This window comes from Coturnix japonica, chromosome 10, assembly GCF_001577835.2.
Source record: "Coturnix japonica isolate 7356 chromosome 10, Coturnix japonica 2.1, whole genome shotgun sequence".
In the NCBI taxonomy this organism is placed as follows: Eukaryota; Metazoa; Chordata; class Aves; order Galliformes; family Phasianidae; genus Coturnix; species Coturnix japonica.
Window position 1 is genome coordinate 9,521,328 of NC_029525.1, and position 26,967 is coordinate 9,548,294.

The 26,967-nt window shown below is 40.3% G+C and overlaps 1 protein-coding gene across 4 annotated transcripts; it reads left to right on the forward strand.

Moving 5' to 3' along the window:
- Nucleotides 1-35: 35 nt before the first annotated feature.
- On the forward strand, nucleotides 36-26,967 carry SPPL2A (signal peptide peptidase like 2A). Of its 4 annotated transcripts, XM_015872863.2 has the most exons (17): nucleotides 36-223; nucleotides 2,817-2,936; nucleotides 4,062-4,244; nucleotides 4,911-5,000; nucleotides 7,965-8,098; nucleotides 10,258-10,409; nucleotides 13,557-13,653; nucleotides 13,895-13,996; nucleotides 14,655-14,736; nucleotides 15,048-15,122; nucleotides 15,765-15,821; nucleotides 15,979-16,032; nucleotides 16,440-16,539; nucleotides 17,406-17,483; nucleotides 17,800-17,960; nucleotides 20,006-20,039; nucleotides 24,073-26,967. In XM_015872863.2, exons 1-17 carry the CDS (start codon nucleotides 170-172, stop codon nucleotides 24,102-24,104), a joined length of 1,605 nt encoding a protein of 534 aa, XP_015728349.1. In that variant the 5' UTR covers nucleotides 36-169; the 3' UTR covers nucleotides 24,105-26,967. The 4 variants fall into 4 exon arrangements, with proteins under 4 accessions (XP_015728349.1, XP_015728351.1, XP_015728348.1 ...); XM_015872865.2 differs by lacking the exon at nucleotides 15,979-16,032 and having other exon boundaries at nucleotides 37-223; XM_015872862.2 differs by lacking the exon at nucleotides 20,006-20,039 and having other exon boundaries at nucleotides 38-223.

Below are 26,967 nucleotides of genomic sequence, written 5' to 3' on the forward strand. Positions count from 1 at the left end.
TCAGGCCGAGCCCGGGGCCGCCCGTCCCCGCCGCGCCGAGGGAAGGGGCCGCTCTGTCCCGGCCGTGGGCAGCCCCCGGCGGAAGAGGAAGTGGAGCCTCCCCGGGAGCCGGGACCGAGGCTGAGTGCTGGGCGGCCCGGATCCGAGCGGGTGGCGGCGGCCGAGGACGATGAGGGCCGCCGTGCTGCTGTGGGCCGCGCTGTGCGGAGCGCTGCTCCCGCCGGTAAGGGAGGAGGGCCCGGAGCCGGGCGCTGCGCTGGGCCGCACCGAGCGATCACGGGCGGTGTTGGGGCCGGGCCGGGTGCGGGCAGCCCCGAGCGGCTCCGTGTGTCCTCCCCGCGGGGCCGGAGCTCTCGCCGTCTCCAGACGCGGCGGGGACTGTCCTTCTTACAGCCCGGCTCGCAGCTCCGGGGCGGGCTCGGTGCGCTCCGAGGTGTCCTAGGCCTCCCCAGCCGCCTTCCCCTGGGCCGGGCCCCGCGGTTCCCCTGTCCGTCTCCGGGCCCAGGGCGGCTCCGGGTGCTCACGCAGATCCGGGCCGCGCTGCCGCTCCCGGCGCTGGGCGCTCGCGGCCTGTTGTTTTGTTTGAGTCGTTGTATAAATGACACTTGGATTAATTCATGGGGCAGCACGTCACGGCTGGATGTACAGTGCATTGGGAATGCCGGGGTAACCTGCTGCCTAGTGGAGCCGGGAAACATGGAAATGAAAGATGATATCACCTGTTGAAGCTGTATTGAGGGTACCCCTGCACTCAGTACTGCCCTGCTGAGGGTTTCTTCCTTACTTCTTTTTTTTAAACACCTCTTTTTTTTTTTAAACTTACTTTGGTAAGCCATAATCCAGAGTAACCTGCTGGATGGTCTGAAGAGTAGGCGCAGTTTTCTTTATCACTGCGAGCGTGGCTTTGTGTGAAGCAGCTCACGTCTCTGCAGAGTGCTGCCTTGCCATCTGTGAGCCCCATAACGCTGCTGTCAGTTGCATTGCAGTTTTCTGATGTTACTCTGGCCTTAACCCTATGGTTTGCTGCCACTGACATAGGCAAGTGTTTCCTTGGCAGCCTGTACAACTCCAGGCTGTGTCCTGCCTCTTCCTGTGCTCCACCTGTCCCTAGCAGACTGGTTCTAGTTGAGCTGTTAGGTCAGCTCACTGGTCCCAAGAGCAGTGCCCCAGGACTGGCAGCACGAGGAGCTGGGGCTGCTCAGGCAGCAGACACAAAGAGAAGGATCACTGCTGCTCTCCAGGCACGAGGAGCTGTTTCTCTGCTCACAGTGCCCAGAGGGAGGGAGTATTTGTATCACAGTGCCATTGGAGAACTGTGAGTGTTGCTTGTTCTGTTCATGCCAAGCCTTTCCTGCCTTCTTACCCTTCTGTGAGGTTCATGTTTTTACTTGCTGCCTGTAAAGTACCTTTCTCATGTTCTACGCGTTTGAGTTTCTTGTATGTCCTATCTGGATGCTAACAATGGTGGACCTTATAAACTCAGGCGTGGCTTGATCTCCATGCCCACTGAATCAATCCCATCAGTACAGGTGTTCTACATGGAGGGGTTGCCAGTGCGTTCAGAAGCAGAACATTGAGCCCACGGTTATATTCCTGCTGCACCTGGGGTGCATAGTAGGAAAAATAAGGATTGAAAGATGGCTTATTCTCTATGAAAGGTGAGGAATTATACATGGAAGGCCTAAAGATGGTAAAAGGAGGCATGAGGAGGGAACCGCTGGTCAAAAACTGGCAACAAATTGAGTGCCATTGAGAATTGTCTTCATTGAGAAGTGCCTGCAGCCAGGGGCAGCAGCTGGGCCCTCTCCTCAGGTGGGAACATTTTTCTGAGGCCTTCAGTCCCAACTCGTGGCCTTTGTCTTTTGTGAAAGAGGAAAACTGAAGTAATTGCAAAACAATATAGATTCAGTTGGATGCAAAATTACTTCAGTTGGGATGTTCCAAGCGAGGTACAGCGTGCCATGTTTATCTTTGTTTTTTACTTCTAGATTAGAGCTCAGCAATGAATATGTCAGGGTAAGCATCCAGCTCTGGGTCCCTCTCCTGCCTTGTGAGCAGGAGTTGTATTCCCTGCTTCATCCCTGGAGCAGGAATCCTGCCAAACACAACATGCGTATCAAATCAGCAAGTAATCACTCCTTTTAGGCAGGCTTGTGCTAGTGTAGCATTAACACTTGATTTTCTGGAGCACAGAAAGTACTTCTTATTCTCTTTCAGGGAGTAGAAAGAGCTTTAATGGATGGAAATGTCAGGGTTTTGCACCTATTGAAGTCCCTTAAGCTTTTAATTTGCCATTAATTTGTAATTTCAGGTGGCTGCATTTAAGAGGGAATCTTGGTAGTTCTGTACTAGTGATAAATCAAGGAACAATGTGTCTCACCAGCAGCTGAGGAACTGCTCTGTGCTAAACAGTTAATGTGCTTGGGCCCTTTGACACAGTTCTCCCAGCAGATGTTTGGGCTCAGTGGTCCATAGAATGGATTCCTCTGAAGAAGGTTTTTGCTATTCAAGCCAGGCAGACATAAACCTCTAAAACAATGTTGTCACGTGGCTTTATTTTCTCAATAGGTCTTGTAGAATAATGATAGCCAGCCTGAGGAGGGAGACTTCAGTACACTCTTATTGATTAGAGCTATGTATCTGCCAGATATTTGGGGTTCTGACCTGTTACCCAGCTTCCCATCTCTCATAGAATCAATCTTTTCATGTATTTTTGAAAAATTCTGGAGGCACTTTCTGTTCCCGACAGATTTTTAGGGGGACATCTCTACAGTGATGGTCTAAAGTTTAATTCAGAACACCTTGCTTTATTGCAGGTAAATGCAGATGAGGGAATCCTGCACGCTTCTGGAAATGGTGTAACTCCCTTAACAAAGGATTACTGCATAGCTTACAATTCTAACTGGATATCTCTCCCAGGCAGCCTGGACAATGCTGTAAGTAGCTTTTAAACATACTTTGTAAGGAAAATTAGATCACAAGATGAATTTGGGTCAGCTGTAACTGATCTTCATTTCTTTGAGTTAAATTGGTGCTACACTGAAAACAATGGATTTCTGCATTGAACATTTGTGTACTTGAAGTTGGTACTCTCTCTGTTTAAAGCCAATGTAAAATACATTATCTTTTTTCTTCAATGCCATCATCGTGTCTGAGTTTTAGGTTGGCAAGTGATGTTTTCTTTTATATGTTTATAAAAACGTTGTAAACCTGTGAAATGTTTTCTTTTATTTGTCAGTTTGATTTCCTGTTCAATTGTATTGAAACTGTGTGGTGGAAGAGGAGACGGCCTGAAACATTCATCCTGCCACATTTTTGAGAGTTTTTCAGTCCAAGGTGTAAGGCAAAAACACTTCTTCATCCAGCATTCCTCCTATAAACAGGAAATGCTTTGTGTTTGGAAGTGGTGAAGGCAGTATTATTCGTCTCATTTCTCTCCTTCCCCTTCTGTCATTCATTAGCAGGTTAACTCTGTGTAAGACAGGAAAATCACCTGTCTTCCCAAGCATCCTTGCTGTGCTACTTTGGCCACTAGGATGACTTGGCTAACAAGAGTCAACTGTTTTAAAATCATTGTCAGTCTTGAGTTCAACTTTAAGAACAGAAATATTTTTTGAAGCACCAGCTGTTTTTGAACTCTTGTGCCTCAGGGTTGCTCTGTTGCACTGGTTGAGTTGGGTTTTGTTTTTGTTTTTGACCCATAAAGGTTGAAAACGCTACAAAATGTACACTGGGTTCTCCAGAGCTAGAGGCAGCGATTTTCCAATGTTATATGATATTCCAGTGGAATTTATATGAATATAAGGTTTCCTATGTCATATGTTTAAATTACAGCTACAACTGCTGTGAAACTTGCTACCAGCAGCCAGGTGTTTCAGCTATACATTGTTCTAAACCTCCTTCAGTATTGTGGGTTGGAGAAACTGTTGCCCCGATGTTATGTTGCTAAATGCGTGACTCCTTTTAGTTATGCCTTTTTGTGGCAAACCTCAGATTAGGCAGCGTATTAATCAGTCCTTCAGGTAAGTGTGTTATCAAACTGCCTTCTCTTCTCTCTGCAGACGTTCAGGTCTCTGGAGAACCTGACTTCTACAGTACTCTGCGATTCTTCTGAAGTTCCCACTGTTGTAATGAAGGACAAAGCCGTTGTCGTGATGAGAGGGAACTGCACTTTCTTGGAGAAAGCAAGAATTGCTCAAAGTTTGGGTGCTAAAATGCTGTTGATTGCCAGTAAAGCTAGGCTGGTAAGTTACAACATGTGATTTTCTTCTGTACTGAAGTAACGTCTTGTCTTTTTGGTCTGAAGTCTGAGGTAGTGTTGCTCAGAGAAGTCACAGAAGCAGAGGACCACAGGGATGTGTGGGATTCCAGAGTGAGTTGTTAACCGTCCCTGCTGAGTGCAGTGCTAGTGCTACTGCTAATGGGACTAGAGAGCTGTGCTCCCTGTCATCATAAGTAACATTTTGTTTTACATACACCATGAGAATAAATCAGGAAAACTTCATCCAAAACTGGAAATATAGAGGGCACGGGCACATCTCTGCAGATACTTCTGTTACTTTTTTGTTCTTTATTGCAGCTGCAAAATATAAGTACAAATATTTGCAGTTTCAGAATTTGTGCCATCACAGAGAGTTGATTTTTGCTTTGAAAGCATAGAACATTAAAAACATGTTTTGTTTATTCCTTATATACTGCAAAAGCACAAGACCTTCATGAATCCAGATGTGTTGGTTTTAGCTCCCATTTTTGACTTGAGTACATCCGCCTTTGTTAACCTTTTGCCAGAGGTGAAGAATTAGCTCTGTTTTCTTCCCTACAAGTATGACAAAATTAAAGGATGGCCTGCTTATAGAAACCTGCTTAGCAAATAGACACAACGTATGTACCGCTGACTCTTTCTCTTCTAGTCTCCTCCTTCAGATAACAAGACTGATTTTGAAAATTTATCTCTACCAGTTGCTCTTATAAGATATGACGACATAGTGGATATGCAGCTGGTAAGTAATGTAATTTCAGCATGTAATGGGTATGTATAGTGTAAGGTTTTTGAACAAATAGATAAAATAATTTCAAATCAGATGTGAATGTCTCCCTGATTTGAATGTGCCTTGGTACTCTTTGATAGGATGGATATTAAGTCATGAGTAAGCTTCCTTCTTCAAGTTAGTTTGAGAAAACGTTTAATTAGAATGCTAAGAATGGGAAACAATACTGGAGGGAGGGTAATAAAATCTTCATCTTGAACAAGATAAGTATTCTTCCAGTAGACTCGGACAGAATTGTGGCTGCCTGACAAACGTCAGGAGCTGTACAGTAGCAAGAACATCTGAGCTCACATCTAACAGCGTGGTATCTTGCAGGCAAGCAGTCCCTTGTCAAGGTGGATCTTAAACCACGTGTGATGATTATTTTTTTAATTATTAGTATTATTTTACTTTTTTCTTAATTATTGCAAGATGATATGTTCTGTTTCTGTAGCATGACAGCATCTGTTGCAGAGAAGCTAGTTGGTATAATTTAAGTTTCTGTGGATGAATTCACGGTGAGATGCCATATGGGTAGCATTGAATCTGGCAGTTTGGTATCTCCTACACGTATATTCAGGGGGATTCATTTTTGTTTGATTTGCTCACTTTATTTAGTGTCAAATAGCTTTGCTAGGCAGAAGTTGCACTCTGCGTTTTCCAGTAAATAGCAGAGGCTTGCAGCAGCCTGTGCAGTCTTAGCTCCTTGGATTGTATTTGCAAGTTCATTTCACCATTTCTGCTCTTAACCTTCAGAGCTGCCATGGGAAGTTGTCCTAGGTAAGTATGTGAACTGAAACTGTGCCTGGATGTCTAGGATTATGGTTATTTTCTCTGTTTTCCCAATTAGGATTGGTTCTTGCAAAGCAATGATGTAGTCATGGATGACTAGTTTTGGTTTAGGTTGTCCTTTGTCTTGAAATGTCTTCATTTAAGCAAGAGAAGATGATGGTTTTTTTTTCTTATTTGAGTGGCTGTAATGCATGTCTTACTTATCTGGAGGGAAAGTAGGGCAAGGAAAGATCCCTGATTGACGCAGACAAGACTCGGAACAACTTGATTGCCTTGCATTGTTCCGTGTTGTTTCTATGCAGCTATAACAATTCACCAAGTAACTTTGCTAGTAGATAAGCTGTTGAATCAAGGAGAAAAAATACCCTTATTTTTTTAGAAGGAAGCTGTCTTCATGACAGTAGTAAGGATTACAACCTAACCCTCAGGTGATTCTTTCCTAGTTCTGGTGTGTTTTTTGCTAAAGCCTTCTGTCACATCACCAGCAGTAGCTGTTCTGAATGGCACGTGCTGCCCAGGTGCTGTCAGCCATCATACTCTTCCCCTACTTCATCTGTGTTTGTTTTATTGCTTTTCAAGGCTTCCAGCTTTTTCATTAGAAGAGTAACAGTCCCAGTCTGAGGGGAGCTGATTGGTGTTTTCATGCAAGACTTCATTTCTGTTAGCTTTCACCATTTGAATCAGGTGCATGAGAAGTGCTGGTAGCAACACAGCATCACAGACCTTATGGGAAGTGGGCAGCTCCTGTGCTGTGTTTCATTCTAATGCTCTGTGGTGGCAGTTGAGACTTCACAATTTCTTAGTGAAGAGCAGAACAATAGTAACAAAAGGAAATGATGAACTGGGTTTAGACATAGAATCATAAAATGAAGGTCAGAAAAGATCATCCAGGGCAGCCTCCCACCTCTTACCAATACTGCCTGTTAATTTGTAGTTCACTGCTGTAGATGTGTAAGTCGTTAGTTTTTTGTTTGTTTTTATTTACAGGTTGCAGTAATGAGAGTAAGACTTCTTGCCTTTACCTAATTTGTTTCACTTCCTACAACTGTAATGTTTCAACAGTTTTTCTTCTATATGTTCTAAAAGTGTGATAATCTCTTCTTCCATAACTTGAGGCAAAGGAATGATTCTGACTTCTGCAGGCTGCAAAAAGGTTAATTTCTGTAATTATCTAATTCAGGTGCTGAGATGAACCTACTTCCTTCACAAGTGGCTGGTGTTTTCCACTGCACTGTTCAGCTTCCCATTCAGTCTCTCCACTGCCAGTTTGATCTTCCTGTAGCCAAACTTGCCTGACGTTCATATTTTCTGCTTTTATCCCACATGCAGGCTGTTAGCAAATCTGTTCTTCTGCCATATCTCTGAAGTCTTTTCTCACTGTGGGATTGCTTTAGGTGCCCTGGCTTACTTCAGTGACAACAGCAAACTTTGCCCATCACCTGTCAAATTACCATCCTTTCTTTGAGTCTCACCTTTCAGTCTATTTAAAGCATGTTGGTTTCGCTGTCGAGGCTTCTGTACAAACTGGTACTGGTTATGTCTCTGCTCCCTCTCACCTTTTTCAGTATTACATTTTTTGAGTTGCTTGAAATTGCTTTCTTTTCTTTTCGAATCCATCTCAAAACCTGTTTGTGAAAACTTTAAAAACTCTCTGTTGCTGTGAGTTTTCACCGTGTCCTGTCTGAAGCATCTTGCCTGTATCTGAACTGTGAGCTTTGTGGTTTCAGTATTGAGAGGCAGGTCTCTGCTCAAACCTCAGTGTTTTTCAAGGTAATGCACTTTAGAGATGCTTTCCTGCAGAGATGAGGTCTTTGCTAGCACTTGGTGTATTTTGGAGATGAAAAGCATTTGGGCTGCAGGTATAACTTCCAGAAGTGTTGTAAGATGGCAAAGAAGTACCTTGTTCTGTCTATATGTTGTCACAGCAATAGTAATAAGGCTGTTTTCAGATCTGAGCATCCTGAAGGTGGCATGAAAGGCACTGGTGCTCTACAGCAATAAAAATGTGGACTATGTTATACAGTATGTTAAAAATGTGATTGCTGCCCTTGTGTACAGTAAGAGCAGGAAATCGTATTGCGCTGGAAAATAAGTAACACTGTTTCCTTCTAGTCCTCCTGAACCAACTTGTATGTTGTTTTTCAGACCCTTGGAAACGAAATTAACGTGACTCTCTATTCACCACCTTTGCCAGAGTTTGATTGCAGTATGGTTGTCATCTTTGTAATTGCTGTGTTCACTGTAGCACTCGGGGCCTATTGGAGTGGAGTAGCAGAACTGTAAGTCTGTACAACAGAACTGATTAAATTACATGGACTGCAAATTCTGTGAAATCTATAAATGTGATTATTAAGAAAAAATGTTCTTTTAGGGTACTAGTTGAAGAGTTAGAAGATCCAGGTGCAATTAGGTGCTTCCCCTTGAGCTTCTTCTGTATATGTGTAACACAATTGTTGTGACCTAAGCTGCTTAGAGTTTTCTGCTTAAAACAATTTAATTTGATTAATATGACAATATTTTGGAATAAGAAGAGTCTGAAGGCAGGTTTGACAGGCATGCAAAAAAAGCATAAGATAATGTACAATTTCCTGGTCTCTTCCTCTGCTGTATCCCTCAGCATGTCTTTGAGGAACCCTAAGCATTAGTTTGTACAAGTCCCTGAGGGGTAATGCAGCTCTTGGCAGGATGAGTGAGACTTAGTGTTTTGATAATATAGGGTTACCAAATACCCTATAACTAACATCATAACACTCCAGTATATGTGGCAGAAAGTATCATGAATTTCAGTGACACCTTCAACATCCAGTGACGCAGGAGGTATGTATACATATATGGTCTGCTCAGAGACCTGTACAACTTCTTTCCCCAGCTGGCTGGGTGGCACCTTCTGAGATGTCTGCACTACAATTCTGTCACTGGGAGCACTCAGGAACACAATTCACTTGTGTCTGGGTGGCTCCAGCCAAAGTCCATCCAGGATAACTACCTCAGCTCTGTGCGTTATTTGGTGGATGGCAGCAGAGCCAGGGGGCAGAGCAGCTCTGGGACAAGGCAGGGGAAATTAGATGCGTGTAAGAAGTATGGTGTGTAGCCAGAGCAAGGAAACAAGTGGTTAAGAGAGATTTCTGCACGGTGTTGGAGAGCCATGCAGCTTTACTGAGTGAAATGAAGCATGCTGTATGCACAGAATTTGTTTTAGTCGTGAGTTAAATTGGATGTAGCTGGTCTTGTATATCTACACACACTACAGGGGCCAGCGTGCTTTACTGCTTACAGCTTCATGCTCTCTGTTCTAGTACTTTGTTCCCCAGAACTCTCAGTGGATTGCATGTGATAACTACGACTTCCTCTTTCCCACTGGTTGTTATGCAAATAGTAGTGATTTTTTGTTTTCTAAAGAGATTAAAGAAATAGAAGGGGGGATTCTTTCTTAAAGGTTGGATGTGATTATACTTCTTTTTTGCCCCACAGTGCTTTAGGGTGTGGCTGCACTGAATGCTAAAATAACAAAATGTGATGCTGTCTCCCATATTGGAGGGAAAAAAACCCTAGATGTAATTATATTAAACTTGTTAGACGTGCACTTTCATAAGTCTAGGCTGAGCTTTTTTTTTCATTTATTCAAAGCATATTCTCTAAGAAGGTGATTCATCTTGCTCCTATGGGCTTTTTTCTTTTGAAGGTAGTTGTTTCAGTGCTGAATTCAGCATTTTGTTGTAGGTAGGCACTGGGATCCGTCACGAGCATGCTATCTGATGGGCAAGTTTCACTAGTGTCTGTACAAAGAGTAGTAGGGCTGTCTGCTCAAAGAACAGAGAAGAACACAACAGTTTGTCTCCTTATTTTGGATGGTGAGCTATAAATACAGAGTATGTGTGCATAGAAACTTGACTTCTGGTGAAAATGTCATTTACTCTGTGTTCTAAAGGTAAAAGCATTAGTTACTAACTGCCTTTGTTAATCTTATTTGTGGGGGTTCTGCAGAAGCTTACTGAAATTACAGAATTGAGGTTTTAGATGGCTGTGCAATGTGCATGGTTTTAGTTTATCATGGAGATTGACTGTGTTTAGCCCAAGATATTCTCTAGTCAGAGGTGATGTGCTAATAAAGCTGTGAGCACACATCCTGAAAAGAAGGTTAAAAGTTTTGATATTAGGCAGCTTTTCCTCATACTGATCAGGATTTTGTTTGGGAATTCTCATTAAAGTTGACAGTTCTTTTATTGTTGGAAAGGAGGGCAGTTAAAAAACCTTCTTCTTGTAAACTGTGTTAAGTTAGAAGCACGTATCTTCATCAACAAAGCGGAGAGAAACCAAATTGACAGACATACAGCTTAGATAGAAATAAGGTTTAGATCTAAATGCTTTCAGTCTGATTGCTTTATAACAAACAATCATAATCCCTTATCTGAATATGTTTGTCATTTTCCTAATATAGTGAGAATTTGAAAGCAACAGCAAGTCCTGGGGACAGAGAAACAAGACGGAAGAAGGAGGAAAATGTTACTTTCACCACTCTAACAGTTGTCTTGTTTGTTGTCATCTGTTGTGTCATGCTGATTTTACTTTATTTCTTCTACAAGTGGCTAGGTAAGAAACACTGGATAATCTCATCTGATGTCTTTTTATGCATGATCTTATTAGGTGCCTAAGTATGAATAACTGGATTTCTAACTGCAAAGAAGACTAAGACAGGGAAGGTTTAGGTTGGGTATTAGGAGGAAGTTTTTCACACAGCCGGTGGTGATGCACTGGAACAGGTTGCCCAAGGAGGCTGTGGATGCCCCATCCCTGCAGCCATTCAGGGCCAGGCTGGATGTGGCTCTGGGCAGCCTGATCTGGTGGTTGGTGACCCTGCACATAGCAGGGGGTTAAAACAAGATGATCATTATGGTCCTTTTCAACCCAGGCCATTCTATGATTTTGAGATATGATTATTATTATTTAATTGTGTGCTCTGTCATTAAGGAGAAAATTGAAAAAATGTAGTTAGTAATTAACAAAGAAGGAAGCTTTCTTCTGCTGTCTTATAGTCTGCCCGTGCAGTGCTCCTTCTGAGTGAAGTTCTGTGGAGGAGAGGTGACTGGTGGGAAGTTTTAAGAAAGAAAGAAACCCTCCTTGATAAATACTGACAGTCTTGAGAGGATGACAAGGAGAACTTTTCTTTGGAGTCAAAGATTTGTTTTGTGTATCACGCACAGTTGACCTTGAGTTTGTGGTTCCAGTGCCCTCGTTAAAGTATCAAGCTAAATGGCACTACCCTGATAGAAAACACTGAGGCACAGTAGCAATAAGGTTGTTTCTTGAATGGTGCAATTTGATTATAGTCTTGTTTCCGACCTGTTGATTTCTTTTTCCTTCTACCCTCAGATCATGCAACCAGAAAACACGCACTGTTTTAAATGGCATTTTCTTGTACAAATGCTGTAGCTTTCATTCTGAAATCAAATTCCTTCTAAATTCAGTCTTTCTTAGAATTTATTCTAGTTCACCCTTCTGTTTCTGCAGAAGAATCTTCACAATGCTCATGTCTGACTCTGTTTAGCTTTAGTTGTCTTGAGCGTATGGGCAGTGCCATGCTGGCTAAACTTATCTAAATAGAAGAATGATGGATCTTTTAATTTGATCAATAGTTTTAGCTTAAAAATTTCACTTCTTTACTCAATTTCAGGTGAGTTTTAGGAAGAAGTGAAGGCAGAGACCTCTTAAAGGAGAAAGGGACAGGAGGATGAAGTGAAGAGTGAGGCCCTTTAAAGGCGGAGAAATGGAAGGGAGTAATAAATTGGACAGGGAGAAAAGAAAATGTGAGCAGTTCAAAGAAAATATGTAACATCTTTTTCGAAGAAGCCTTAGTTCTGTGCACTTTGGATCAGACACGAACTGTTACCATGGTATGATATGCTGTTCTAGGGAAAATTCTGTATTTAATTAAAAACAAACAACCAAATAAAACCCCACCACGCTGATGTGATTACCACAGCATGTGAATGTAAATCCTAACATCATTACTTGACATTAGGATCAAGTAACCAGTAGAGCTATACAATTTCCCTTACCCAGCCTCTCTATGTAGACTAAATTCCAGATTTTTATAGGTTTCTAAGGTCCTTGTATATTTGTTACCTAAACTTAAATAATGACTCAAGTTTTGGGTTATGGAGTTTTCTCTGTTGTTGCTGGTGTGATGCCTTTCTGGTAGCTGGAATTAATTCTGAGCAGGTCTGCATTAATAAGAAATTAGAAAGGTGAGGGTACTGCTCATACTAAACTAAAGGGCGTGGAGGAAAAGTAAATACTTTAGGAAAAAAAAAATCCTGACACTCCCTCAAGTTTTCTGGCTTTTATTGGTTCTGTTGCTTTCTTTGGTTCAGTTATAAAAGGTTAAGCACACTTGCAACTTCACAAAGAATTAAAAGGGAGATGATCTTTAAAGGGCTCATACTGGCACAATACATTAACAACTTAATGTTACAACATTACTATCTTGAATATACGGAAGAGAATTGCACAAAGTATGCATGAACTTGTGTTAGAACCATGCTATAATCATGGTCTTTAAAGCAGAACAATGCTGATGTGTGCGTTTTTTTGTTGCCTTTCTAGAGGTGCTAAAAGCAATTGCTTATTTAAATATACTTCTCAGACTGTGGCGTAATTGTGTAACTGAAGTGCTACAGGGAGTGTTTCCAGCACAAAGCTGCTTGTTTGATCCCCTGCAGCAGCGTGGGGGAGCAAAAGTGAGAAAACTTGTGGGTTGAGATGGGGTTTAAAAGTAAAGGAAAGGCTGTGAGCACAAGGAGAGCGGAAGGAGGAATTCAGTCACTCCTTCCCATTAGAAAGGCAGGTATTCAGCTATTTCCAGGCCTTCATCCTGTGTAATGATTACTTGTAAACACAGATGCCTCAAATGTCTTGGGACTTCTTGTAGTCCTCCAGCCTACTTGCAGATGGACAGAAGTGTGTTATCCAGGCTGCATTGGTCACACATGCAAAGTGCAGCTCTATAGAGGCTGCTATGAAGAAAATTAACTATAGTCCAGACCTGTGTTGCAGTCAAAAAAAAACAACCCTAAGCAAACAACAGTTTCAATTGTCTGTCTGTATCTCAGGGAGCTTACTGTAAGTTAGGATTTGCAGTATATCACAAGTTGGATCTCAGAATATAAGGACTCATCCCAACCAGATAGTTCACAGCTGAATGGAAACACTGGAAGGAGCAGAACGTTTAGAATCCTGAAATGCCACTGAAATCATCTGTCTGATCTTGGAGTTGCTGAAATTTTTATGGATGAACAGACAAAATGACTGCAGGGAAATTTGGTGGGAGGAGTATTAACAGAAATTGAGAAAGCTTGTAGTTGTAAAAAATCCATCAATTGTGGCTATAACCATAGAAATGTATCTGAAAGCAGTATCAGATGTCACATTTCTCAAAGAAAGGAGAAGAAAAAGGTTGGCTTTTGGTCTTTGGTTGTGGATGTTGCTTTGTTGATTTTCAGTTGTTTGTTTTGTTTTTTATTGCTATTTGGAGATGTCTTGAGGAGAACAAATCACGGCAGAGACATCTCAGAATTTGGCACTTTTTTTGTAACCTGTTGACTGTGATCTCCAACCATGGTGCACTGAGTAGTGCTACCACTGTTAACAGCTTGTACCACGTGTACGTTCCTGTTTGCCATGTTTTTTTTCCCTACTGTATTTTGTCACTGACTCCCATCTCTCACTCTTTTTATCTAGTGTATGTTATAATACTGGTCTTCTGCTTGGCATCTGCAATGAGCCTGTACAATTGTCTTGCTGCATTAATAGGAGAAATCCCTTTTGGACAGTGCAGGTACTGTATGCCACTCTATTTTTATGATGTATCTTCTGGTTTCTATTCCAGGTAGTGTGAAAATGTGAATGCAGCTTGATAAAGTCTGCAGTTGCAGAAACTCCTGAGTGTTGGTGAAACAAAGGAACAGAAAAGGGGGTGTGAGGATGAGAATGCTTTGTGAGCCTAAGGCACTGCAACAGCACAGGCATGTGTTTCGTCTGTTGTGGGCTTTCCTTTCACTTGATTACTTTTCTTTCAGGATTGTGTGTGGCAACAGAAATATTGAAGTGAGGCTTATTTTCCTTGCTGCGTTCTGCATAGCAGCAGCTGCTGTTTGGGCTGTGTTCCGAAATGAAGATAGGTGAGTGACGCATTCGGACTTGAAAGGGAAAGATGAATAATTGTGCTCAACAAATTTCCTATTGTGCAACTCATTCTGGCTCATGGTGTCCTTCTACACTCCAGTGCCGATTTCAAAGAAATTATAAAAGTATTTATGAAACTTACCAAGTATGGGAGTAATAGAGAACAAAGCTACACAAATGAACTGTGTGGTATTTTGGAGTTGCAAAAAAAATTATGAAGGTGAGGATCAACAAGCTTGGTTGTTACTGATCACCATGGAGTACAAAGGTGCAGAAACAGGAATGTAAGCATGAGACCATAAATAAATTCTGTAGTAAAATCCTCTGTAGCATCTAAAGCCATGCTGCAAGCAGGGCTTCTGGTCCACTTGTTCACTGAGCAAGTGGGCAGCCATACAAGTGAATATCATGAGCCTGCAGTGTCCTGTGCTGAACTCATTCTCTGTATACGATACTGACATGTTTATGATTAGGGAACAGTATAAAAGCTAATGTATTGTTGCAGTTCTTTTAGCAGTGTCCATAAAAAATAGCATCTTGCTTTCTTTTCCCTTTTGCAATCTTGGTATGTCCAGCAAAATCTAAAATATCAGTGTTATACGTGGATTCCATGAGTAACATGGACAAGGTGTAAAGGTGTGTTCTTATGTTTAGGTGGGCTTGGATGCTGCAAGACATTTTGGGAATTGCTTTCTGCCTAAACTTCATTAAAACACTGAAAATGCCCAACTTTAAGGTACTGTAAGTTACAAATTTCTTTTTTTAAATTAAAAAAAGGTGTTCTAATGCCATGTATCCATATGTTTAACATCAAGAGATAGCTTTTCTGTACTCAGGAAGCATTGGAAAACAATAATTATTTACTGCTTTTAATAATGAAGAATAAAAACATTGGTATGATGTGGTTTTCCCCCTTTTTTTTCTGCTTCCTTCCCTCTCTATATATATTTTTAACATTGTGGTACAGTAATTTTAACAGAAAGTAATTGTGTAGTCATTGAAAATTTATAGTAACAGTTCTTTTGTTTTGCTTTTTCTTTGTGCCAGTCCTGTGTGATACTCCTAGGCCTTCTTCTCCTCTATGATGTGTTTTTTGTCTTCATTACTCCATTTATCACAAAGGTATGTCTGTGAATTTCTCTTCAAAATAAAAATAACATCTGGCCATTGTGGCAGTATTTTTGTCAGACAGATTAGTATTTTCGTATTCTTGAGGCAGAAATGCAGACTTCCTTTTCTTTCTTCCCATTTAAGACAGCAGTGCTTTAAATTCCTGTCTTATACAGGCCATAGGTGACAGTGCTTGTTCAGGTGCCATGAATTTCTTAAATGAGTTAAGTCTTCTGCCGTCTTAGACCCAGAAATACTCTGTCCCCAATTGTGTGACAAGGTGATGATGAGAAACGACTGTTCTCCAGTTTTCTTATTCTTCCTTCTTTTGCTTTCCCTTTTATAGAACACATTCGTACTTTCCACAGCACTCATTTGCAGTGTGCTATGAACTGTATGCAAATATACTTTCCTTTCTTTGGAAGCAGAAAGGTCATGGCAGAAAAAGCTGGCACCTCTTTATCTAAACTTCAGCTATATATGAATTGTGGATTTGTACCAGGTAGCACTGCTTTCCTTCTGATGGTCAGGATTTTTCCTGAAATTTTCTGGAAAAAATAGAAGGCTGAAGTCCAAGCATTTCTTTGTAGATGCAGTATTAGAATGCTTTGGAATAATAAAGTGCTAACTTTGGAAAAATAACCTTAATTTCAGAATGGGGCAAGTATAATGGTTGAAGTTGCAGCAGGTCCTTTTGGAAACAGTGAAAAGGTATGAATTTTTGTTTTAATATTCACAGCGTACAAATACTGACATTTTGTAGCTAATTCATAGTGTGCTTTTCGGCATAACTTTCTCACAAAATATAGCCAGCTTTTGCTATTTTCTTTTAAGTATTAAATACCTGTTGACTTGGGTTTGATCCTAGAATGATGGAAACTTGGTGGAAGTCCCTACTGAACGCTCAGCTCCCCATGAGAAAGTAAGGATTGTATTTCAGATACTGGATTTTTAAATCATTCCCTCTGAAAAGACTATTCTTTTGGGGAAAACCTGACTATCCAAATTTCTCTTCAGGGCCTGGAAATCATTGATCGATACTGTATAGTTAGGATAATAACCCAAACTTGCTATTCTCATTATATGATTGAATTCTGTCTTAAGTTGGTTTTGGTGCGTGCATATTATTTGTAAATCTCAAATCCCAGCTTACCTATTGCCTTAGGCATTATCTGCTCTCTGTTGGTTCCTGGTTTTTACTTTAGGTTCTACCTATTTTGAAGTCCTGCATTAGTGATACATTAATGATACTAAAACTGCTCATTCATTTAAAAATAATAAGATGCTTTAAATTAGATTTATGTGGGCTTCTAAAATACTGTTTTACAGTTACCTGTGGTTATTAGAGTGCCTAGACTTGAATACTCAGCAGCGACACTGTGTGACATGCCCTTTTCATTGCTGGGCTTTGGAGACATTATTGTCCCAGGTGAGCAGACATTTTTGGCAATTGTAACTTACTTTGGTTTTGATTCTCAACTGACTTACATTAGGATTTATTCTACAAAGTAATTATTAAACCAAATGCAGCAGTTTGTGTTGCTGTTGAAAGTCAGAGTAGAAGAGAGCTCGTTGTGTTACAGTATAATTAAATAGTGAACAGGTTTTGTTTTTTTTCCCACTTTTCTTTAGCACTGCATTTTTTTGACCATGCGAGTCCCATAGATAAATCCAGTTGTCAGTATTAATGAAATCTCACTGAAATCTGGCAGAAAGCAAGGATTCTGTGACTTAATAGCATTTTTGTGTCATAGGCTGCGTAATTAGAGTTGAGGTAATGGAAAATGTATCATCAAATTTTTCTGTCTTTCTCAGAAGATCTGAATTTGGCCGTAGCTCGAGTCCTGGGCAAATTACTTAGGTACAAAGCACCATCTCGTGATGACTCTCCCTTTTCCCATGATCTGCACTGGTGCAAAATGGCTGATTGCTAAGAGCATTAAAATTCTACTGAAAAAAAGTGTTAAAACTGGGTTGTTACTTTTTTGTCTTGGTGCCTTTGAAGTAGCACTGATATAACACAAAGTACTTAGCTTGCTTAAAAGTAAGAAAACCTCCAAATACCCCCTCAGGACCATATTTGTGCTATGGTTTAGATTTTTCAATATTTACTGTAGGATTTCTGAAACTGGTTCTTGGCTTCTAGAAAAGAATTGGGAAGAAGATAAAACACATTAATGGAAACTCTTATTGTAATTCCTTTCTATGCTGCTTTGATTTGGAGAATGGAGGAGAAAGAAATTCAAGGCTAAACATCTCATTAAACTATTAAACTGTTTTTCCTCTCTGTTCAAGGCCTTCTGGTTGCCTATTGTCGAAGATTTGACGTTCAAACAAGTTCTTCTTCTGTATACTATGTATCCTGTACAATAGGTAAATTGAGATTTATTCTTTTTCCAGCAGTAGTAATCTCCATGCTATTTGTTTTAATGGCAGAACCACATAGTTTTCTCCAAATAAAGGTTCAACGTTGTCAAATCTTTTCGTAATCTTTTTAGTGTGGCTGCCCATACTTTAGGTGAGTATTTTTATATCTGCTTTGATAAAGCATGCAAATACATAACAATCTATTGTCCCTCTTCCATTATATTAGCAAGGTAGATACTAATTAAAGAAAAAAATGTATTCCTGGCTTACTACACTACTGGCTTTGTTTAAAAATATACTTGCTCTTGATTGTGTTTTATAGCTTACGCCATTGGTATGGTGCTGACTTTTGTTGTTCTGGCATTAATGAAGATGGGACAACCTGCCCTTCTCTACCTTGTACCATGTACACTCATTACCAGCTCTCTTGTTGCTTGGAGACGCAAAGAGATGAAGAAGTTTTGGAAAGGAAGCAGTTATCAGGTAGGGTGGATGCACTGAATGTTTTGGTTCTGTTAATTCCTTTGTACGTATGCTTATCTAAGTACTTGGTAATACCAGCAGTCCATTTATTTTTTCTAGTCTTAATGGTTAATCTTGTATAAAGAAGAGCAGGAAGCTTGGATTCTTTGAAAATCTTAGCCTTGTATGTGGTATGACAGAATGAAACCTTGAGGAGAATGGAATAGCTGGCTCAGTACTCATAGAAGGTCAATTCTGCTGATTTATTTTTTTTTTAACAGTTCCTATCTATCATCTTGATGTGGTATAATATTAGTCACTGAGATGAGCCTGCAGATTCCAATCTGCAGCAGTAGTCCTGTGTTAAGAGATGGTTCAGAGGAGTTGGTGATGAACAAGAATTTTAGACATTGGATGGTTATCTGTTTCCTATCCCAGTGCATGTGTACACATCAATGGGATTCTGCATTTCCTCTGAGGTACTCTCTGCCACTATCCAGGCACTGCAGTACCTCAGTACCACCAACCATCTGCCTCTGCCTGTAGACATGCACACCTTGCCCTGATCGTGCCGCAGCTGTGTAACTGTATGTGTCAGGAGCCCCTGGCAGCTGGCATTTATTCTAAGAGGGACTGATCTCAGTATTGCTCTAAGTGTAATGCTAGAGACCTGAAGTGCAACGTTGTTTGAGTTCAGAAACTATCTGCTGTATCTGGGCTGTGCTGAACTCAGCTCAGAGAAGGGAGAGTTGATTGTGAAAGCTGATGGTGCAAAGGAGCAGCTTCTGCTTACTCAGCTTCTGGACTGCAAAGTTGAAGTGGAGCAATGGAAGCCAGGTGATGGCAATTCCTCTAAAAGTAAAACTAGTGGTCCTGCAGCCCCTGAGGTAATGTCAATTAGCATTGCCTTCTGTTGATGCAGTTAATGTTTTGCACCTGTGCCTGCTTAAGGCTAACTGACTTACAGTTGATCAGGGAAAGATCATCACTTTAACTAGGTACCACATATCTTTGTCTACAAAAAGTCTTCTCTTTTGTGGGTCTAGCAAATAGAAATGTATCTCTGTAGGTCCTAATGAGTTTGGTTTACCATGCATTTGAATATAAATTGGTGGCTGTTTGCTACTCTGAAATATGCGTTACATATCGAAACACAGTTATTCTGGCTCTGTTGGGAAAAGAGCTTCACTATTTATTTTCCTCGCTTGAATTCTGAGTAAGGTCAACCTATCGGCCTAAGCAAACCTGGCAAATCTCTAGCAACAAAAATTTCTTGCACTTCTAATAGCAAATCTCATACTTGGGAGAATTATGTTGCCATAGTAGTTACTTCACATCCTTTAAACTGGTTCCTTGAAGGATTAAGACTGCTCTGAACTTTAGCATGTTTTGAGGTCAGATGATCTCATTTCTGGCACAATTTAAACTGTTGATTTCCACCCCCACTACTCCACCCCCAGTTAGACTTGTCTCTGACTGAATGCTTTTGTGTAACTTCTAGTAAAACTCTTCCTTTTCTATCATTTTCCAAAGATCTTTTCTATGCTGTTCTCTTTTCCTGAGGATGTCATTCAAGTTATGCTCACAGAATGCTGTCATGTTGATCTTATACGTTGTCACCCCAACATAAGGCTGTAATTTGAACTGCCCTTATTGATACAAACAAACAAAAAATCCATGCAACCACAATGTCCAAATCTTCAGCTTTCAGTGCTTGTTCTGAGGAGAAAAGATACGGGGAGGTGACAGGATTACCTTTAGCTACCTTGAGCCTGCTGAAACAATGGTAATTCGGGCTTGACTAGAAGTGCTCCATGGATTAGGGGTGACCAGACGTCTGGGGAGCTTTGCTTTGTCCTTATGGGAACAGTGAAACCTTGCAGACTTGACCGGCCTTAACATGCTCAGATAGGGGCACAGCAGGATGTACAGGGTGTCAGGTGACTGAGGTTCATGAACGCTGCTATTTCTTGTAATCCAATAGTTAGCTTTTTTTTTTTTTTCTAATTTAAAAATAAGTTGTCATTGTTGTATATGATTTTAATAATTGAATGAATTTTATTTAGGTGTCGGACTCCCCCAGGACGCCTTTGCTACAAGGTGTGCTTATAGCCTTCTTTTAATGCAATTTGATTAATCATATTATGGGATTTTTTTGCTTTTTGTCCCCCTCTGCTTCCTCTTTTTGTTCTTCTTCTCATCTGTTTTCCTTTCAGTTTCTCAGAGTAATTCATTAGAAAGGAGTTAGCAGTGAAGTCAATCTGTAAACCTGCTTTTATTCTCAGTTGTTTTTTCCTTTAAAGGAGCACAAAGAACTTCATGAAGTGTGAACAAAGCCGTGATTCCCAAGACTAAAGGGAGGCTCTGTGTTCTTTTTTTAATTCTTTACCTTCCCAAATCCCTAGGAGTGTAACTTCAGGTGTTTAAAAGTGGTGGTATCTGTGCTGTTACTGAATACATGCGAGATCCCCAGCTAATTGTTCTGTGCTGCTGCACTTTCCTAGAGCTAAACAACAGTTTCATTGTCTTCTGTCTGTTACAATGCTAAGCATTTTAATTTTAATTTGTCTTTAGTAACTGCTTCTGCAGTCTCTCTGTGATCTTGCTGCTCAGCGATTTACTTCATCCTTTACTGTGCAGTGCTTGCAGCAGGGTAGGGGGCAAGGATTCAGACCAGCTTTTGAGGTCTCGCTGCTGCACGGCTTCTAGACTATAGCGAGGTTTCACCTTGGTAGACTGAAGCTCATGACTGCTGACACAGACGTGGTTTTTATTTTCACTGTCCATTGTCTGAAGCACAGAACGTAGAGAGCAAGGCAAGTTTTCAAATTTCATCTTTTTGCAGAATTTAAGCATCCAAATATAAGCTTGAATTACAGTCAGACTAGTTGTGTATGTATGTTTAAAGAGCAGAACTTGTCTGCTTGCTCTTTAAGTTTAGATAAAGGAATATTTCAGATAGCGAACTTTGGCTGAGTGTATCTTAAATTCTGAACTGGAAAGTACTTTTCTCATTAGCTTCTCTCTTCTAAAAGTGTACTTTAACAAGTTAGGTTTGATTTAAAAGCCTTTATAATAGAGAAACTAGATACTAACCCAAGAGGAAGCTAAGAAGTGGAGAAGTTGGTTACACATTAAAATCAGATGGTCAGATGGTATCGCTGCTGTGAGGTTTATAGTAAGGATTTTTCTGGGTCTTTTAGATTGCTTATACTCCTCACCCCTGTTTGTGCGGTGATGTTTGATGCTTATTTCCTAGTTGTCAACTTGAGAATACTATTTAGATTTGATCCATACAATCTATGAAATCATTTCCATAACACCGTGGAAAATCCAGCAGTCATAGAACTTTCTGGTCTTCCAGTTGTGCAAACAGTCGTGCCAGATTTATACAGCTGGTCAGTGGGAAGTGCTTAGAAATGTTTCTTACCTTTCTCTGAAACAATAAATCAGCAGATTGGCATGTTACACAGCGAGCATCCGCTGCTTTGTACTGTCAGTTTAAATTATGCTTTCAAGATGCTTGTGAATTAATCACAGGTGTGGTTTAAGAATTATGTGAGTGCAACGTTATTGGAGTGAATCTTATTTTCTAGTGTGCTTAAGTGTTACTTACTCTTTTTTGTCATGATGCCCCAAGCAGCCCCCCAGAAATGTCAGGAATTTGGATGTAGGAAAAAGGCTGATGAATTTCTTTGAACACTGATAAATGTTTGTCAGCTCTCCACAATGTACAGTCTGATTCCCGTGGCTCTTCTAAGACTTAAAACACCAATTTTGTCTATAGTTTTAGCACTTTGCCTTCATCATGCATTTGGTTGTCATAAAGATTTCTGCTGCTTCAGCAATGGCTTTGAGGATGCAGTTATCCTGAGAGAACCTACAACTGAGATGAACTTATGGAAGAAGCTACTTAAGAGAAGCCTTCATGTTTAGAAAGGCATCTATTGTGCTTGACTTCCAAGCTGTGGGCTATCCTTGCCATATATTGTGGAGAGATTAGAAATAGCAGGTTTTTTGGTCTTGTGAAATTTATGTTTATGTGAAAGCCCAAAATACCTTTAAATTTAGAATCATCATAGAATGGCCTGGGTTGAAAAGGACCACAATGATCATCTTGTTTCAACCCCCCTGCTAAGTGCAGGGTCGCCAGCTGCCAGACCAGGCTGCCCAGAGCCACATCCATCCTGGCCTTGAATGCCTGCAGGGATGGGGCATCCACAGCCTCCTTGGGCAACCTGTTCCAGTGCATCACCACCCTCTGTGTGAAAAACTTCCTCCTAATACCCAACCTAAACCTCCCCTGTCTCAGTTTAAGACCATTCCCCCTTGTCCCATCACTATCCACCCTTGTGAACAGCTGTTCCCCCTCCTGTTTATACGCTCCTTTCAAGTACTGGAAGGCCACAGTGAGGTCTCCCTGGAGTCTTCTCTTCTCCAAGCTAAACAAGCCCTGGTTTCCTCAACCTTTCCTCACAGTAGAGGTGCTCCAGTTCTATGAGCCATTCTGATTCTAAAGGGACCTCAAATTTACATTAAGCAGAGACTTTAAAAACTAAATACATATGGTGTCATAACCACATTTTGTGCTGCTTATCTGATTCAGAGGAGAATCTTTCATGTTGGGATGCAGTGAGTTGTTGTGAATAATGTCAGCTCTTCCTTCTGGAAGCAGTTTGTCACTTTAATGTGGGAAACACTTTACAAAAAATGCTTTCCAACACTGTCCTCTCTATGGGAGCTGTTGGACGATACTCCCTAGGGTAAAGGGGAAGCCATATTCACCATACTTGGTGTAATGTGGTACTGGTTGGTTTTCTTTTTTAATTCTTTATTTGTTGTGTTTTGTTTTTCCTGGAAACAGATAATTGAATCCTCGTTTAAAATGACTGTTTGGTTTCTGTAATTGTAGGGAGTGTTTTGCTTTGGTTGACTTTTGATGTGGGTTTTTGGTCATAGTACAGGGCCAGTGTTCTAGATATACAGAAGTGAATGTAAGGCTGTCATTGGCACAAGAGTTTGGTATTCGCTGCTGGACTTCTTGTGTGCTATTGCTATTCTTAGGTGTATCAGCAAGCCTTAATTCTCCTAAATTCCGATGCATGAAGGTCAGAGGTGTGAAAAGACCTCTTTTGATCTTAGTTACCTTGATATTGTGCCCACCAGACTCTCCTAATCCTTACTGTGAATCCCAGTACCTTGTTTCTGCCTTGGATGTGTTGTCACATCTTGCTGTATGACACGCTGGTGCACCTGGATTTAAAGCAGCTTAGTTAAAATAACCTAATTTTAGTAAGATATGTTTGCATACCTTGCAGTGACTGTGCTACATTGGTATAAAAGGATGTGGCACAAATGTGGGTCACAGGTAGAGAAAAGGAGAGATTAACAGAACTACTCTTTTTTGCCCTGTGTGGAGAGTCGTACTGCGCTTAAATGCTTGTGATACAGCAGTGGATAGGGAGACAAGCTGCCTTTTAGTCAGGGAAGAACAAAATTGTCCTGTGTTACTCAGGGGGCTTCTAATCAATGGCATTAATCTGACGTTAAAATCAATTGGGTGATATTCTGGCTCATGTCGTCTTCTGCAGCACGTCTTTACAGTTCCACTTTTTTAATTCTTTGTAAGATAAAAGGAAAGTTTACAAAGAACACATTCGCAATACAGCTCGCTTGTGCTGTTATGAAAAAAGACAGAAAGCCAGTCTTTTCTATTCAAGCTATTGCTTGGTAACTTTAAATGTTAAGCAGGATCATAGGCTTTATTTCCAGTTCTCCAAAGTGTGTCTTTGAAGTTTTCTCTTAACCTCAATCTCTTCTTTTGTTTTCCATTTCAGTAATTGAGACACTTAAGATGTGTACACTTAATTTCTGGAAGAATACTTGAATCTTTGGACAGCAAAAGCTTTTATAGTGGAAAGCATTAACTAAGAGAGCTTTGATTACTTGGCTTGAATACTCTTCTGATCTATATAGAGGACTTCCTATCTGTATGCTGCTAAAACACACTCCTAACATACGTTTAATTATATTTCTCTTAGCTAACAAGTGCTTGTACCGGTGGGGGGGGGGAGGGAAAGCAATATTTCTGTATAAAGAACTATCCTCTTTTTTTATTACTTTTTGTACCTAGATGATGGAACATCTGGATTACCCAGGAAATGAAGAAGGCACAGCACCAGCCAGTGAGCAGCCTGGAGGACAATAACATGTAGGATTCTGGTTTAAAATAGTATTGAGATTTTTTTACAGATGAGTTGCAGTAAATTTGGTGAAATTTTTGGAGTATTTCATACTCTGTGTAGAAGGGTTTTTACTCATGCACCTATATTTTTATGAAAAATATTGTTAATAACATAAGAGTAATCAAAATAGGTCTGCATTTTTACAGCCAAAACATATCTAATAAAATCGTGCCTTATTTTGATTTAAATAAATGGATATTTTCTATGCAACTTTCCAAATGTTCTTCTATACAGTGTATTTTTATAACATCTTCTTGCCCATATCACTTTGCATGAGGTGTTTTGTTAATTTTGAGTAAGGCTGGTCAAATTCAATTTAAAAAATAAAGAATAATAGCAGAATTCTTCACAGGATTTCTTTGCAGATTCCGAATGTGAAGACAGACAGAGTAATGTAACCACAGTAACTGCAGAATGAAACTGTAGTTCCGTTACTGCGAGTAATTGAAGAAACTGTGTGTGTCAATCTCTGTAGATCGTAAGCCATAAAGCAGATAACAGGGCAGATTTTAATTTGTAGTTGTGAGCTTTCTTTTTTTGTATTATTTTTCTTGGTGGGGTTTTTTGTTTGCTTTTTCTCTGTAGCTTCACAGGTTTATGCCTTGATCATGAAAATTGTTAAGCTTTGATGCACGTCTTTGGATTATATGCATTGTCAACCATCAAAAACACTAAAAGTGTGTGTGGGAGGTACTTACAGGGTGGCACTGGAAACTTAGATGCAGCTCCTGGAATAGCTGGCAAACAAGATGGTGTTAAAGGCCAGAAGTTTTTGTTCAACAAGTGTGATGTAAATCTTTGAGAAGGGAAAAAACCAAGAATTTTATGTCTGGGCTGGTTCTTCGCTCACCTGTCGGGACTTGGTCTATATATGTGGTCTTCGTTTGGCTTTGCATCAGTTCAAAGAGGTGGGGGATGAGAGGGCAGATCTTTCCAGCTTTTGTATCTGTGCTGTAGCTTTTTTTTTTCCTTTTCTACATGAAAGAAACAACTGTTTCTGAAAATTCTTTGTGGTTGGTAGGCAAACAACAGGTTTGAATAGTATTAGCACTGCTTGTGTTAGTTAAGGCCACTCAGTGCCTTTGTTTAACTTGATTAATCCTAACTTGTTGTAGCTTTTTAATACTCTGAAGTTAAATACTCTTAAAGACTTGGAAAAGGAAAATTAGTTTGAATCACTGATTTGCTTTTAGAAGAGTTTGAGTTTGTGTGCTTGTTTGATGATGCTTCTTTTTTTTTTTTTTTTTTAGTTCTTTTGTGGGGGGAACTGCAAATTGAGGGGGATTAGGCATAAGAAATTGGTAAAACTGTAATGCTAACAATTTACACCAAAGACAATTGGAGAAGTCAACAAGGAGCCACTGAGTTCACTTACTGCTACCATCAGGTAGTCATGACAACATTTTTCCTGTTTTTAATTGAATGTAATTCCTATAGTCAGTACAAGTCCAAGAACCGTACAGAAAACAACCAAATAAGCACATGCTGGGCAATGGCAGTGCAGCCCTTCCTGCGGTGCCTCACGTAAGTGCCTCAGTGTTGGTCTGAAGGTCACCTCTAGACACGAATAGTTAGGGGCATGTTGGCTCAGGAGAACTCACACTGGTTAAATCTAGTTGAGCTAGATTTGCTTTGGAAGTATGCTTATTAAGACAACTGTAAAACTATATTGTCAGTTAAAAAAGGCTTACTGCAAATGTACTTACTGCAAATACACTTAGCTTGGGCTAAGTATAAAGTTTAAAATGTTTTGTTCTCGAGAGTCCTGATGTAAACAAACTTACAGTCTCAATGTCAGTTGTTGCTGTTCACACAAGTTGACCATGGTGCCAGTTGATACGGGTAAGATAACCACCTTGTTTGTTGCTTTGCAGTTTCGCTAAGAAAACAGGAAGGGTTTTCAGGTTACAAGGTGCCTGTCATACCTTTCTTGATCGAAGCCTGAGCTGACAGCCTCACAATAAAACGATCTCATGCACTATCTTTAATTTTTATTTAAGTCAGGCAGCTGGGCTTGCTGACACTTAATCAATTACGGCATTCCTTGGAGTTCTGACAGCAGGCAGAAAACTGTGCTGGTCTGTTGTCATGATCCTTGACAAGCCCAGTGTCTGCCAAAGCCAAGTGGTTGTGTAGAAGTGTTTGGAAATTCCTGGAAGACGTGGCATTGTAACTCACTGCAACTCAGAGCACTCAAAGCTATCAGAGCCTTTGTAAACCTTCATGAAACGACTTCTTTTTCTGTGAAATCTTCTGTGTAGAGGATTTATGTATTTTTTGCCTGTAACTGATAATGGTACTGATAACAGACTAGTATAAATGAAGATGATTGTTGTCAACAGAAGTGTGCATTCAGCAGCTGGCTGTGAAAACTCTGTCGTGTTCTGTGCCTAATTATACTCCATGCCTGATAATGCCCGAGGTTTCACACACGTGCTGTAGTTTGATGGGATGTAAACTAACCTTTTCCTTTTAAATGCTTAGGAGCTTAGTTTACAAAAATGATGGAATTTTAAATTTTATATAAATAACTGGTTAGTTCTGACTACTGAAATTAGGTTTTTATAAGCTTAATAGAATTCATTGCAAGACTTCTAGTGGTTTTGAGTGTTTCTAATGTTAAATTTGGTTGGGCTAAACACTATGTTAAAGTCATTTTTAATAATATAAAAACCTTGCTACTTTACTTTGTATGTTTACTGACGACAACCCCCTTTCTCGTGACTCTTAAGTTATCACTTTAAGATTGTTATTAATAAATGTTACGTGTGTTTAAAAAACAA